Here is a 15,494-nt window from a genome sequence, read left to right on the forward strand (position 1 = left end):
TTCTATATTTTAGGAGTTACATTTCATTAACATATATACTCATTAACTGAAATAGTGTAATATCAGTGAATATCAAAAATATTAGAAAAAATGTCATTTGTGAATAATGTTGAAATTTATAAAAAAATGATCTCTGAAGAGGTCATAGAAAAACCATGTGCAATGGATGAAAGTTCCACAGAGTTTATGGTTCTATCCAAATGTGATCACATAGATGAAACACTGGTAATAAAATAATGAATACTTTAACAAATACATATTTAGGATATTGTATTATATTTTCTACATATATTACATGATCTATATATTTTGAATTGATGTCATTGTTAATTAGAAATATTTTGCATAGGTTGTTGGCGAAGAGATAGTTGTAGATGAAAACATGGATACAAATCAACAAATCTCAAAACATGTTATTTGTGAACCAAGAGATACTTCTGAATATTTTGAAGAAAGTATAAGTACAATGTCTGTTGAATATGCAGAAAATTCTGTATCACCTATAGATAATATATCTAAACAAAAATGGCTTCCAAATGATATCAATAAACAAAATTTATTGGTAAATATTTTGAATATTTAAAATTTAAAAAAAAATTAAAAAAAAAAAGTCATATAAGTGTAAACAAATTCGTTTTTATATTATATTAGTGTGTTATATCTTATATTAAGTGTAAAATACAGATGTAATTATTAAAGCAGGTATTATATCATTTAGAAGTTATTATAATATGTTACGTATTTATGTAATTCAATAGTTACCAGAACCTGAAGAAAATGAAACTGAAATGTGTAATAAAGTAATGAGCGATGATCAAGATGGAGATGAAGAAACAATAGCTACATTTATAACTGCTACTGGTCAGCAATTAGCATTGTATGCAGTTGAAGATTCAGAAGAAATTTTTGCTGTAGCAGTTTATGACGAATCTGGTGAACCTCCAACAAATTTTCAATTTCTTATGAAGTATGTGTATTTATATATTTATTGGTTATTAGTTAATAATATGAGGAAATAAGTAATTGCATATGTACCAAATAATAAAATGATTGTATTTACAGAGCAGATGTTGAAAGATTAATAGGTGAAGGTGCTGTTAGAACTGTAAAAAAACCAACACAAATAAAAAAACAATTACTGACTACTCAATCACCATTATTTTTTCCTAAAAATGATTCAACAAATGATTTAACAATGCATGATGAAAATAAGATTATGTCAAATGAAAATGAAAGGGTACAAGAAAAAGAAGATGCATTGGAAGAAAATTCAACTTTAATGGAAAATTCTGATTTAAATTTAAACACAAAACAAGTTCCAGATATTATATATACATCTGGCGAAAAGCAGTCAGATGTAACATATTTAATGATGGATGATTATTCTGTAAATATGGGTATGTATTTAAAAATTATAGATATCATATTTGTATACAGTAATGTGTAAAATATTATAAAAACATTTAAATTTAATAGATAATTCTGAAGAGTATCCAGAGGATGATGAAAGTGATGGTGAAATCATAGAACAGTCAACAGTACAATATATCCTCTTCGAGGGTGACCAATCTGATTCTGAATTAACATTCGACGAAATTCGTGAAACTCTTCAAAATTTGAAAACAGCAGAATCAAAAGCATCAAAAAAGCAAATGAATAAAAAAGTCGTTAGAGATCAAAGTAATTTTGGAAATGTTAAGGAAACAGAATTGTTAATACATAAAAATTCTAATTTGACTAATCATATGCCTAATGCTTTAACAGGAAGAAAGCAAAACTTGTTAGATAGTCAACAAGAACGTCTAGAGACATTAGCAGATTCGACAGCAGATATAGTATCAAGTAGTACAAATTTAGATATATCGAATGGTTCTATTGAATGTACATCACCTGAATCATCACAAATACAGTACAAAACTAAAAGATCTCGAAAACAACAACTAATTTTGGTAAATCGCGAAGATTCGGAAATTATCATACAACCAGCATCTCCTTTAAACGAAGAAGACAATAATGTTCGGAAAAAAGCACAACGAAAAAGAAGAGTTGTAGCTCATTCTGGGTACCGTCAAAGAAATGACTCGAAAAGAATAAAAAGAGTCAAACGCAAAGAAGTCGAGATTATTGAAATTGATGTTGATGAAGAAGAAAGTATTCTGCAATCAAAAAGCGATGTTGTAGAAATCACTATAGATGATAGTAAAGATAAATATTCTAGTGATAAAGAAAATGAAATTATAATGGTCGGCGATTCTGATGATGAGATACAACAGTCAAATACAAAAGCAATTTTATTACAGTGTCAGCACTGTTCAAGAAATTTCAGACAACAAAGAGCTTTAGAAACTCATTTACGAGTTTGCTCAAAATCACCGTCGAATACAATACGATTTAACGAACAAAAACTAAAACATGCAAATGGAACAGCTGAAAACACTGTTAAGAAACAATACGCTTGTAAAATATGTCAAAAAATATTCGATGTAGTAGTAGCATTAGCGCGTCATGTACGATCAGAACATTCTCAAAGGAAAAAACGTAGATTTAGTAAATCAACACTTGAACGACCACCTGTAGAAGTTGAAGAAAAGAAAGATTACACTGAACCAAAAAAACAGTTGACTATGATTAAAAGAATTAAGAGAAAAAGAAATCAACGACCAAATTTTAGCTGGGAAGTAAAAAAGTTAAGTTGTTCTGATTGTGGTAGATGGTTTCCAAGTGCTGCCCTTCTAAGAGCACATTGTTTACAACATGGAACAAAGAAATCTGGTAAGTTTTGTTAATAATTGTTTTGATTGATATAATTTATAAATTTTTTTTGGTAACTTTCTATTAAGATAATTAAACAATATTTTTTTATAGAACAACAGATACGCCAATGTCAAATATGCAAAAAATTAATTAGGTCTAGATTACTCTTTGTACAGCACTTAAACAAACATGCAAATTTACAAAAAAATACAAAATCAATATCAAATATTCAAAAAAAGCTGCATACTACCAGGTCAGTGACAAGTAAAATTACAACTCTCAGAAAACGGGGACGGCAACGAAAATTTTGATCTCTTCAAATATCAACACATAAACCCTTGTTGCTATTTCTTCTAATGTGAAATATGTATAATATAATAAAAGTTGGAAGTATTTATATGTTTGTTGAAGAAGAAACATCTTTTACTTTAAATTACATTAGATACCTAGTTAAATGTATATATTATTTAGGTATACCATGTATAATATGTATCATTTAATTTTACATTATCATATACATTCGCAACTTATCTGTTATACGAAATTCACTTCTAATTGATATTTCTTATTTGATCATGCAACTCTTCAAACAACATCAAGTGCCGAGAATTAATTAAATTTAAATGAAATGTGAAAAATTATATTATATTAGTAAAAATAAATTAGGTAAGTTAGTCTTTATTCGTAAGTTTAAATGACATACATTAATACTTTTCTCATACATTAATAATATTGATTATTGTAAATAAAATAATTGTATTAAAAGTACATATACATTTATTGACTGACATATACTTTTTTACATGTACAAATTTGCTTCAATTATGAAATTTTTTAAATTTCAATTCGGATCATATAGCACTGCGTGGCTTAAGACTCGGGCAGTGCGAGTGAAGTACCCCCGTTGCATCTGTGCCATATCGCATGCCATCTTCTCGTGGACGCACAGTACTTACATACAATCCAATCATCAAAGATGATAAAGTCGATAGGTATAAAAAATCCTCTTTTATTAAATTTGAATATAAAGATACATACATCTTTACGAGATTGCTTGGGTAGAACTATTCACGATCTTTTGACAGCAGTAGAATGCGCGCATGTGATGAATCATTTACTAATAAACAATTACGTTACTTTTTTATTTGTAATTTTGTTACGAGCCGGGCCGTAGCAAACATATTGACGAGGAATACCTGGACGAACCCGATGAATCGTGCGGACGAATCTGATGCGAAATCAGGAAGTCGCAGGAAATGTTAGTTAGGCCTCGTAACTTCTAAATTAAATTTGATACAACTGGAGCGGTAAAGTTGTATCGTGTGGGATCGTTATAGTTAAAGGATTGCTCAGAATAAGTTGTGGGTCTCGAAATTATCGTACTATTTTTTGTGAATACTCAATATTTATATTAATTCAGTCTTTCAAATATAATTGTGAGAAAAGTAATATATGTGTGAGTGTGTTTGAATTTCTTAATTACCTAGTCTAGTTGCTCGGTTTTGACACATTGGCAATGCGGGGACTGAGAGGGATTACAATAATATGCCGAATAGAATTTCAACCGAACTTGCGGATTTTATAGGGTTAACTGATGATTCGAAAGAGATTTTGAGCTCGATCTCACTTGATGCAATTGACTCTTAGCGAACGTTACGTTACTAATAACTTTTTAGTTCTACCCCAGAGGATGAAAATCGGTTTTCATATACTCCTAGAAAAGAGGTAGGGATGTACCGAGTTTTCCATATAGGAGGTTCGCTAGACTTGGTGGCTACGGACGTAAACCAATTCGCTACTCGGGCCCGTGGTGATGAAAACCATGCGACAGCCCTGAGCGAGCCACTTAAACTTTCCAATAATAAACATTTTTTCTCCGTTCTATTGCAAAAATATCCTTTCCTTAACGAACGTCCATCTAGGACCCAGAAAACGCTTAAGCTGGCAGAGTCATTCTGCTAACCGATCGAGCAACATGTATCGTACAGGGTGTAAAAAAATTAATGGTCACGACTTCAGGGGGTGAATCTACATCCTTGGATCGGTGGACATTTGCAAAAAAAGTTTCCGCAAAATTATTTATAATATTGAAAATTAATATTAACTTGTTTTTACATCAACGTATTCTGCTCGACGAGAAGAGAAAAAGTCTGAAAGGAGCCATGTGCCGCAAACAAATATTTTCCGAGATGGACGTTGATAAAGTTTGGTAACGATTTGATTGAGTAGAGCTATACGTATAGAACCTACTAACAGTCTGCCATTTGGTAGGATCTAGCCGCGTAGGACACGCTCGGTATAATGGTGTGCGCACCCCTACACAAATGCCGTTTAAAGGGACAGCAAGGTATAATTAGCAAACATAACAATAATCGCTGCTAAAGTTTCAATTGCTGATTTGACACTGTTCCCACTCATAGAATAATTCAGAAAAAATACCATTGGATTGCTTGAATTTTAACCTGTAAAATAAGCTTATCAAAATAATAGACAAATTTTGGAAACATGGGATAAAAAAGTAAAGTTTACCATGATGCACATCGTTTGGCGTCGCGCAGGCATCTGTTCGCCTGTTTATGGTGCTGCGCGACGTAAACTTAATTTTTTTTCGAGTGCTTGAAAATATCATTCCGGTCAATTATCGACTGTTCGAATGAGACCCGATCGTCATCTATTGTTCAGAGAAGAGTAAGTGCGATAGCCTTATTTTATCCCTATTGGCTTACTAACAGCGAGCCGTCGCAAGTTCCCCTACATCTCCTACTTCTACGCCCTGAGTGACGTCAGAGACTTCACTTTAGGTTTGTCGGACAGTATACGCGTTTAATATGCAAATTGAATTGAAAAAACCGATCAAAGTGGTTTTAATTTGGAATTACATTCAGGGCGCACTTTGGCTGAAGAAGGTATAAAAATCGTAGAAGGTGATGTTCAATCAGTGTCATCCACCACTCATAGTTACACCATCCAGCCAACCATTTCAGCTGATGGACAATTACTGTCACCATTATTTATTGTACTCAAAGAGAGTACAGGACATTTCGGGCCGATTGTGGAACAACATTTATTTCGCCCTGACAATGTATATATTGCAGCTTCAAAGTCAGGAAAATTAACTACGGACCATTTCAAGACCTGGTTAAGAGAGATTTACTTCGCAAATACTGGGCCCACAACAGTTCTAATTCTTGATTCCTGGAGTGGTCACTGTAAGAAGACAGTGAACGAAGTTACTCCCGAGGGTAAAAACGTAAAACTTTTTATAATACCAAAAGGTGGAACAAAGTATGTTCAACCACTGGATGTTTACGGTTTCCGCACTTGGAAAAATTTCGTCCGCCGATTTTCCGATATAGTTCTCATTTTAAATCACGACATTAATCTCCACGCTAGGATTAATATAATCAAACTTCAATCTCTGGTCCACAATCAATTTTCATCGCCAAGGTTCCAAAATTTTATTAAATACTCCTGGTATAAATCCGGATATATAGATGAAAAACCAAATGCATTCCAGAATCCTGTTGAATACTGCTATTCTGTTGAAAATGAACCAAGATGCCATATTTGCGATGACGTGGCAATAATTAAATGCGCATGGTATAAGAAATCTTTATGTCTCAAACATTTTTTCGACGAGTACCACTATTGTCGAAACTACATAGAATAATTGCTATACACACTGTATGTACTTATAATTTATAAATCGCTCCACCTTTGCCACGATGTCATAGGTGAATAATAAAAACAATTAATCCTTTCATTGCTGTTAAGAAACTTGTTACTGTCATTGTTATTTGTTACTTGTTACTGTATAATTTAGTGCAAGCCTACAGTGCTTCATTAAAATCAAAGTTAGAACGGCTACTACCATAGTGGATGTGTGCGCAATATGTAAATCATCAAAATCTGCAAAACTGTAAGAGGCAATTTTAAAATGTTATATACTAATGGATTTGGAATAAAATGCTCGTCATTTTTTGTCATTATGAAAATTTCAATAAAATGAAAAATTAAGTTAATAAATTTTTTTTGTTATAAACAAACTGTATTTTGTTAAATTTTTTAACACCATGTTATTGTACGTCAGAAACCATTAACCTCGCCCATTAACAATTTTTTCGTATGACTTACCGTTTTCGAGATAGGCGTTTCGAGCCAAAATTTCAAGGGGTGGTTTCACCCCTTAAACTCGATTTACCGCAGCTAACCGCCAGACCGAAGTGCCGACGTTCGGCAGATCGCAATATACCCCCCGTGGACGCACCAGCGCGACACTCAGACAATAGGTCCCAAAAACACTCGGGACATTAAAACATTCGTTACTGGGGATCGAATTTATTTACAACAAATTCGGTTCCCCAAAAGGTCACAGTTTTCGTCGACCAATAGCAGAACACACCACGTTTTCCACGTCCATAACACAACCACCAATCAGAACCAACCTAATGTCTATATATACACCTACACACCTGAAAACCGTCAATTACTGTAAGACGAGTGTACGAGACACAGTCACGAAACGAACAATCCAAATTCAACTAAACATCTAATCGAAACAAGAATTCATCAAAACATCTACAACATCTAATCAAAACCAGAATTCATCAAAACATCTACAACATCTAACCAAAGGACAAACATCTAATCAAAATAAAAAACATCTAACCCAACAACGAAGTTTTAATACACCTCAAACCAGCGAGAACAATCATCAACCTGCGCCAGAACTCCTGATCATAAGATTTGATCAAGGTCCACGACGCAACAATTGGTACACAAGTCCACATTTGTATACATTATTCCATAAGCATAAAACTAATGCATACGGGACTGTAAGAAAGAACAGGATTGGGATGCCGCAGATGAAAAAAAAAAAATCAAGCCTGGAGAATTTGAATATGAATCTACTAATAATTTATTGGCAATGCGATGGTTCGATAAAAAAGTGTTGAACGCTTATATGATATAGATGCATTCCAGATTGTACCATTATTAGTTTAACTGATTCAAATATCAGATAAATATAAACGTTTCGGTAAAATGTTAAATGATTATGGAAAATTTCGGAAGATACGAAACGAATATTAAAATTTTCATATTAGTGTTACGTACGCAGCCTAGCCGACACGGTGGCGCCGAGTCTTTAGTCTATCGCGCATCCCCTAGAACAGTGACGGCAAACCTTTTGAGCTCGGTGTGTCAAAATTCGGAAAAAACCTAGCTTAACTCGGGTGCCATGTCACATCTAGAAATATCCATAATTGTTGCGACCGTTACGACCTTGTACGATCACGGACTCGCTATGGTTCATCTCCGAATTAACGATTCTGAACCTCGTTGATAGAAGATAGACACCGTTGTTTTTCGTTGTTGTTTGTGTGATGGTTATTTGTGATCTGCTCGGTTTCGTCCATAAACGATGCGTGTCACCTTTGACACGCGTGTCATACGTTCGCCATCACTGCCCTAGAAAGTCCTTGAGATAGGGCAGATGAACGCATTCCGTTCTCAGGAAAATCTAGCATTCCCACCACCAAAACTCACGATTTTTGGGGTATACATATAAGGGTCTGATTTTTGACGTTCTGGGGCTCAGTCTTCTACCAGAACGTTACTCTGTCAGTCGGTACGTTAACACGAGCAAGATCGGGTTGTAGTCCCTTTTGAGCATAGAATTATTATATTCTCAATACGGTCTAAGACACCCCTGCGCCTTGTCGCGTAAACTGAGAAGGAATATCCTCGCCAAGTCGAGAATTGACCACTTAACTATTTAACTATCATTATAACCGATCGTTGGATCAAAGCAACTTGTAACGTCTTATTTCTACTAGAATATATAGCATTGTTAAGTCAGACTAGTACATTTCAACCTAACTTCTCCCGAGTAACGTTAGTAACGAATCAGCTAAACTCACAAAGATATACCTTTACCGCTCGAGGTATATCGAACATTACGACACGCAAAGTCCTCAGAACCTTCATCCTTTGGTGAACGACGTATCAACATACGTTGAATGTTCCAACTGATCCATCCTTTGGAGAACGACGTATTAACATACGTTGAATGTTCCAACTGATTCTTCATCCTTTGGAGAACAACGTATCAACATACGTCAAATGTTCCAATTGAACCATCCTTTTGAGAACGACGAATTATAATAACATACGTCGAACGTTCTAAACTTTCCTATCAAATAACCGACATTCCGCTCCGTGTGAGGACACAAGCGTAAACCGTAACATTTGTATCAAATGGGTATTAATTCTTCCATAAAAGTATCAAACGAGTATCGATACCTTCATAGAGGTATCAAATGGATATGGGACTTTCATAGAAGTATCAAACGGGTATCGATACTTTCAAAAAAGTATCAACAAGATATCGATATTTTTGATACCTATGTCTTCGATACTATTCGATACAGTATCATGATTTACGGACTAGTATCAATTCGATATCGGTCTGATTACTAGGTCTATCCTGTACCTCGTCTGTGCCTATGCATTCATTTTATGTAAAGTATATGAGTAGAATTTCTACTTTACCAGAATTGGAAAATGCATTCTGGTAACGAATTAATTTTTTAATGTTACAGTACTAAATACACGCATAGAAAGGAATAGTTACTGGATGTTTGATACTAATAACAGTGTACAACCAATTTTTAGATATAATATATTTTTATTTTAAATTGGAATATAAGAAAAGTAATGCTTCCACATTGCGTAGTAACATTTTTGTTCGAGTGGTTATGGAATGAAGTTGATTCCAAATAAATCCGTTAGAAATATTATTTTTTCACATAAAAGGTATCTTATTCCAAATTTCCATATAAACAAAGATTTTGCACATGTTTGTTGAATACATACTTGTGTTACGGAACGGGCCGTAACGGTCGAGATCGCTTTCATCTTGGGTTGTCAAAAGAGTAGAATCCAGAAATGTGGTTGATTTTCTTTTATTAAATGTTTAGGTTGAGCAGGTGTCATTCCAACTATACTGATTAAGAGTATTTAACGGGTTTTGTGTGGGTACAGGGTTTTATACAAGTTTTGGTAGCTTGTTTCCGACCAATCAACGGTCAGGAAAAGGGCCTGAAGTCGAGCGCCGCGTTTTGGGTTTTTCCCAACTTCGCCCCTTCCTACTTGCAGTGCCGGATTTACGTATAAGCTAAAAAAGCTACAGCTTAGGGCCTCGCAATCTGCCGGGGCCTCAAATAATAAAACAGAAAAATATAAAAATTGTAGGAATAGGGTTTTATTAAGGTGTCCATTCCGTTAGTTACAGAGATAACACGACGAGTAAGACTAGTTCGTAGCGTCTACACAGGCCTTATCGTATCGTATCGTGGCGTGTTCGTATCGTAACGTATCGTGGCTTCTTGCAGACTTCTTGCAGACTTCTTCCAGACTCACTCCAAACTGACAGACTGACAGACTCTTTCCGGATTGATTTTCGGCTGCTTTGCGACTGTTTTCACGTGTCGCGGGCACGTGCTTTTATCCTAGCCCAGCCCGAACGTTCCAGACATTTTTTCTAAACCCGGCACATTCGGGCTAGGGTTTTTGCCTGCCTGATCGCGTTACGCTAGAATATTCTTGGAGCTAATGCTCACATAGACACACACACTTAAGCCTGCCGACACGTGCCGATCAGCCGGTAAATACACCGAGCCGGTTCTTAATTATCCGTGTACTTAATTGCTTTCTAAATTCGGCATATTTGGGTTAGCGTTTTTGCCTGCCCGGTCGCGGTACGTCAGCGCTCATATACACGTATACATACTTAAGCCTGCCGGCACGTGCCGATCAGCCGGTAAATATATCGAGAAGATTCGATTGTCCGTGTTCGCGATTTCTTTTATCATGCCTGCTTCCCACAGTACCTTTACAAATTTCTTTATCGTGGCGAATAAGTTCGCGTGCACCAATTCCTCACAAATTTCCGCTGCGCGCGAATAAGCAATGGCGCCAAATTCAAATACACAGCGAGCAGCCGAACTTGGCAGAAAAATGAAACGACCAATAGCAAAAATATCATGGCGAATAAGAGAGGTGAGAAAGAGCGAACGCGAGTTCGTTCGCGTGCACTAATTCCTCGCAAATTGCCTCCCCATGCAAGAAGCAATGGCGCCAAATTCAAACACAGAGCGAACAGTCGAGCTCGGAAGAAAAATCAAGCGACCAATAACGGAAACACACTCTTACTCCGCAGTCTGAAGGATCCTCGAACACTTCGAACGATCAAACACAAAGAACACACAAACCTACAGATCACTCGGAACAGCTCGGAATCCGACACTTGTTAGGAATACAATTATCCCGGGTAACAGGATAGATCCGGCGTCTCTAATTACCGTGATTGCATCGAGGTGGTAAGGTGTCGTATCGCGGACAAAGCGAAGACCATAATCAGAATCATCGCCGCCGGCTGGGATCTCTTAACGAAGGGTTACTAGCCTAAGCACAATAAAAGTTATATTGGTAAAATACATATAATCGGTGTCAACTTTCCTCCCCCGATTCCAACATCACTTAAAACGTATTATTTAACAAATATTTTAAATTATGTAAATAAAATTTATAATACTGTTAACTAGACACAATATCTTAATATTATATCTGCGACGAAGTAAAAATTTTGTGGTGTCCGAATATTAAAGTTACTCACTGTACATCGGGTAACGCTAATACTGGCGACATGTAAAACTTGAAAGCTGATATCTCGACAATAATTCACACAAAAGTCACAAGAGTACAGTGTTTTGAAAACGTTTCGGTGTCAGCTACAAGAATACATAATCAAAAATATACGTTCCTATTTAAAAACTTAAACATGACCTTTACTGGGCTGTTCAAGGTCATTGCAAAATTAAAAAAATACCAGAACAATATGTCGCTCTCTGTACCTTATAACTTTTGCCTGAAATATTTGTTTGTACCATTCGTAGTTTTCGAGATGTTTCCGTGTTCTGAAATAAAGTGGACATACTGTATTTTATGATAAAATTCCGAAAGACCCCGGTCGCCAGTACGCATGCGCGGCAAATGTTCGCGTGTCTATGGTATCAGCGTGGCGTCAAACAACGTGCATCATGGTAAACTTTATTTTTTTTTTCAAAGTTTCCGAAATGGCTCCATGTTCCGCAGCGTACCCACGGTTCAGCTTTCCCTTTTTTCTTTTGACTTCTTTTCTGTTTCTTTATACGGCTCTTCGGGTGGCTAGCAATTTGTACAAGGGACCATGTCCGAAATGCAAATTGCTGGCACGTTTATGATACGCAAGTCGGTACAGCCGTTTTTGAGAGTTGGTTCACTTCTAATCCTCTAAATGGTATCTATCAGAGTTTTTTCGTCCTCAACGGCTAATTGCAGGTATCGTAAACATGAATTTCCAAAGGGCCCCGAGACCGGACCCAGTGGCCATTGACCAGGTCATGTCTCGGGACCCAAGCCTGGCGGAAATTCCACCACGTTGCCAAATTGTCAATTATAACGCCTTCCACCCCCACTGACACTGTCTAGTCCGCACGGACTGCGTTTCGAGCGCACGGAATAGGTAGAGGTCAAGGGATTCATCATTCGATTGGCTTAGCCAATTACGAATCAGGTGACGAGACTGACCCCCGATTTTCCCCGGTCCGGAAAATTAGTGACGACGGAGGTCGACGAAAATTAGTACGGCAGTGAAGAACAGAGTTTTCGCCAAGACACTCAACACAACTGTTCGATTGTCCTCATTACCGGCCAGTAATGAGCCATAAACTAATAAACAGTCCTTTCCCGCCGTCTTCCTAGCCCCTAACAAATTCCTTCCCTACCATAAAACAGTTCACGTCGCATCCTGGTCATGTTTCCTATCCCTTTCCCCTTTCCGGGTTTTTCCCATATTATTTAAACTTTTGCCCACCACCTTCACCCTCACGTTCTCCTTCCACTAGTTTCCTAATATCCAATCACACCTCCGCATTTTTCGAGACCTTTTCCACCACCTTCAACGTCCAACCAATCAGAACATACACCGACCCAATATATACCCACGCACCACCACAAAATAACAGTTCAAAATACACCCTTCATGAGAACAAGTAAAAACCAAAAGACACATCGAAAGTATCATTCCTTACCTCCGGAAACGTTCGTAAGGAAAAAACACTGTACGATACGCGGTGTCGAAACATCGGAGTGAAGAGTTACGATCTTCATGAACGCGCCGTATTTAGTAAAATAGATCGCGTTGCATCGCGAACTCGTGCAAAAACACAACAGAACACTACTCAATAGAACAAATATATTGTTTGTTAAAACGCATTCATACAATTAAACCATCCTTCTCACGCGAAATCGTGGTAAGGAATTTCGAGTCAACGCGGTGTTGAATAATTCGAGTCAAGGATTTACGACCCTTGTAGGCGCGAACTGCTACGGTCCGTGCCTCATCGCGGTGTCTCGTAAACACTCCATCTTTTTGAGAAGCTTATTTTACAGGGTATAGTTCAAGTAATCTAATGGTATTTTTTCAGATGATTCTATGGATGGGAACAGCATCAAATCAGCAGTTGAAACTTTAGCAGCGATTATTTTTATATTTATTCATAATAAATAAAATTTTATGTGCATATTCGAAAGGAACGTTTCTCTATCTTTAAAACGAACCTAAGAGGAATGCATTATCTTTAAACAAAGTCGAAATATTACGGTTTAAGTGCTGACATGTTTGTTGATTTCGTCTAATTTTCCAAAACCTTAACATTAGATATGTAGTTTGAAACCCGTTCGAGATAGAGAGCTAAACATTTACACTGTTTAGTTTCTCAAAAGTATCAACAAATCCTGTGAGTTTGAAAAAAATCGGTGACTATGACCGCAATTCTGTGCGATTGGACGTGGAATGGCTGGTATGCAGCAGACGTAAATAACTAATACATACATTGAATAATGCCTATACAGATGTTCGAACAATCGTGTTCGCTGTATGTAGTGGTCGTTGCCATCAAGCCATCAAGTCTCGAGTATGGGCCCGGTACCTATAGGCTGACGAATTTCGTCCAAATAAGGCTCATTAAATAAAGCAGCCATTGAAAGTGTGGATTTTAATCTAACCTAACCTAATAATGTATGTAATCATCTTGTCGATCAGTCGTGCTGGAGCACAGCGTCTAATACCGCCCAATATCTAAGCAGCCGGTAATATTAGAACAATCATCGCTTCGCCGAAATTTTACGTAGGACACCTTATAGATACTGACAATGAGGCCGTTACCGCTATTGTGTCATCGGCTACTCAACACTTGACGGCAACGACCATTATAGTGAAGATGGTTGATTAGTAACATCTGTATAGGCAGCATTCAATGGGTTAGTCACGTCTGTAAAGGCAGTTTCAATGCATAGTACTGAAAGTTTTTTGTTAATATCTCGGAAAGTAATAATTGGTTGCAGCTAATATTTCATATTTGGAATCCACCCAACCTCCACCCCCTTCCTGCAAATTTTGTGTCGATCGGCGACCGGGGCCTTTCGGAATTACACCCATATATTATTCTAATTAATAATATTTAAATAATAAAATATGCTACACATGTATGCAATTATTTGTTCATTCTTGAATTCATATATCATTTATTTATAATATAGTACGTGCCCGTTATGTTAATAATACAGTTTTGATCCGTAATAAGCAACTCGCTCGAGACCGGCCAGTTGCTTATTGCGGCTTGGATAAGTATGATATGTCCTAGGATTCTTTCGGGTTCTTGATGCGTATCATACTCTCGAAAGCTCCCCCGAACTCGACCGAGATTTCTCGACCCGACCCGAAGTTCAATATTCTCGTTAATTCGGGAACCCAAACATCCATACTTAATACAGTACGTTTTCTACATGTTTTTAAATAATATTTTTAATCTATTGTATTAGAAAAAATTAAGAAGAAATGAAAAAGTTGTTTTCTATTATTAAATATAAAAATGGATATTTTCAAGAAGCATAAAGTTGTACAAAGGAATGAGCAACAGAAAAGTGACAACTATGTGACAAAAAGTAGTAATTATGAATCTAAATCAAATGTGAAGTGGAGTAACAAGGACAAAAGAATATTACTGGAAGCTCTAAAAAAATATGGGTCTGAAAATGTTGGAGCTATATCAAAAATGCTGCCAAACATACCTTTACAAGATATTAAAACTAAAATTTTTGAATATTCATTAATGGCAAAGTATTTATGTGAAAATGAATTATTAAACAACTGGTTGAAATGTGGATTGTATCATCCTGAAGATAGTCTCATACCAGAAGCATTATTGTTTATACAATTATTTGAAGATCATCCATCCCCATCTGAAACAGAAGGTTATAATATCAGGTACATGTATTATTTCTTTGCTTCTATTGTTAATGTATTTATAATATAGACTGTAAACTCATATATAATATGATAATAATGCAATATAATGCTAATAATGTAACTATATTTGTTAATAATTACATATTATTGTTGTAGAGCAATATACAATTTTCTTTATCGCTCATGCTTTGAACAACTATCGTATTATGATTTATCATCAAAAGATAGAGACTTGCTATGTTTTTTGTTATCAAAAGTAGAACAAAAATCATGGCCACAATGCCAGTCAGATATTTGGCAATATATTGGTAGAGTTTACAATAAAAGGAACATAAAAAACGTATATCCAGGAAAGAATGGACATTCTTTATAATATCATAATTATAGT

At 36.0% G+C, this 15,494-nt stretch overlaps 2 protein-coding genes across 2 annotated transcripts; both read left to right on the forward strand.

The window, feature by feature from the left end:
* The first annotated feature begins 90 nt into the window (after positions 1–90).
* Positions 91–3,065, forward strand: LOC108576584. The gene is made up of 6 exons (XM_017939599.1): positions 91–225; positions 350–562; positions 759–967; positions 1,063–1,397; positions 1,477–2,772; positions 2,866–3,065. The coding sequence occupies exons 1-6, from the start codon at positions 91–93 to the stop codon at positions 3,063–3,065; spliced, it is 2,388 nt and encodes a 795-aa protein (XP_017795088.1).
* An 11,610-nt stretch (positions 3,066–14,675) lies between these two features.
* Positions 14,676–15,479, forward strand: LOC108576576. The gene is made up of 2 exons (XM_017939591.1): positions 14,676–15,124; positions 15,263–15,479. Exons 1-2 carry the CDS (start codon positions 14,730–14,732, stop codon positions 15,477–15,479), a joined length of 612 nt encoding a protein of 203 aa, XP_017795080.1. The 5' UTR covers positions 14,676–14,729.
* The last annotated feature ends 15 nt before the right edge of the window (positions 15,480–15,494 follow it).

The sequence above is a fragment of the Habropoda laboriosa genome, unplaced genomic scaffold (assembly GCF_001263275.1).
Source record: "Habropoda laboriosa isolate 0110345459 unplaced genomic scaffold, ASM126327v1 scaffold402, whole genome shotgun sequence".
NCBI classification, from domain to species: domain Eukaryota; kingdom Metazoa; phylum Arthropoda; class Insecta; order Hymenoptera; family Apidae; genus Habropoda; species Habropoda laboriosa.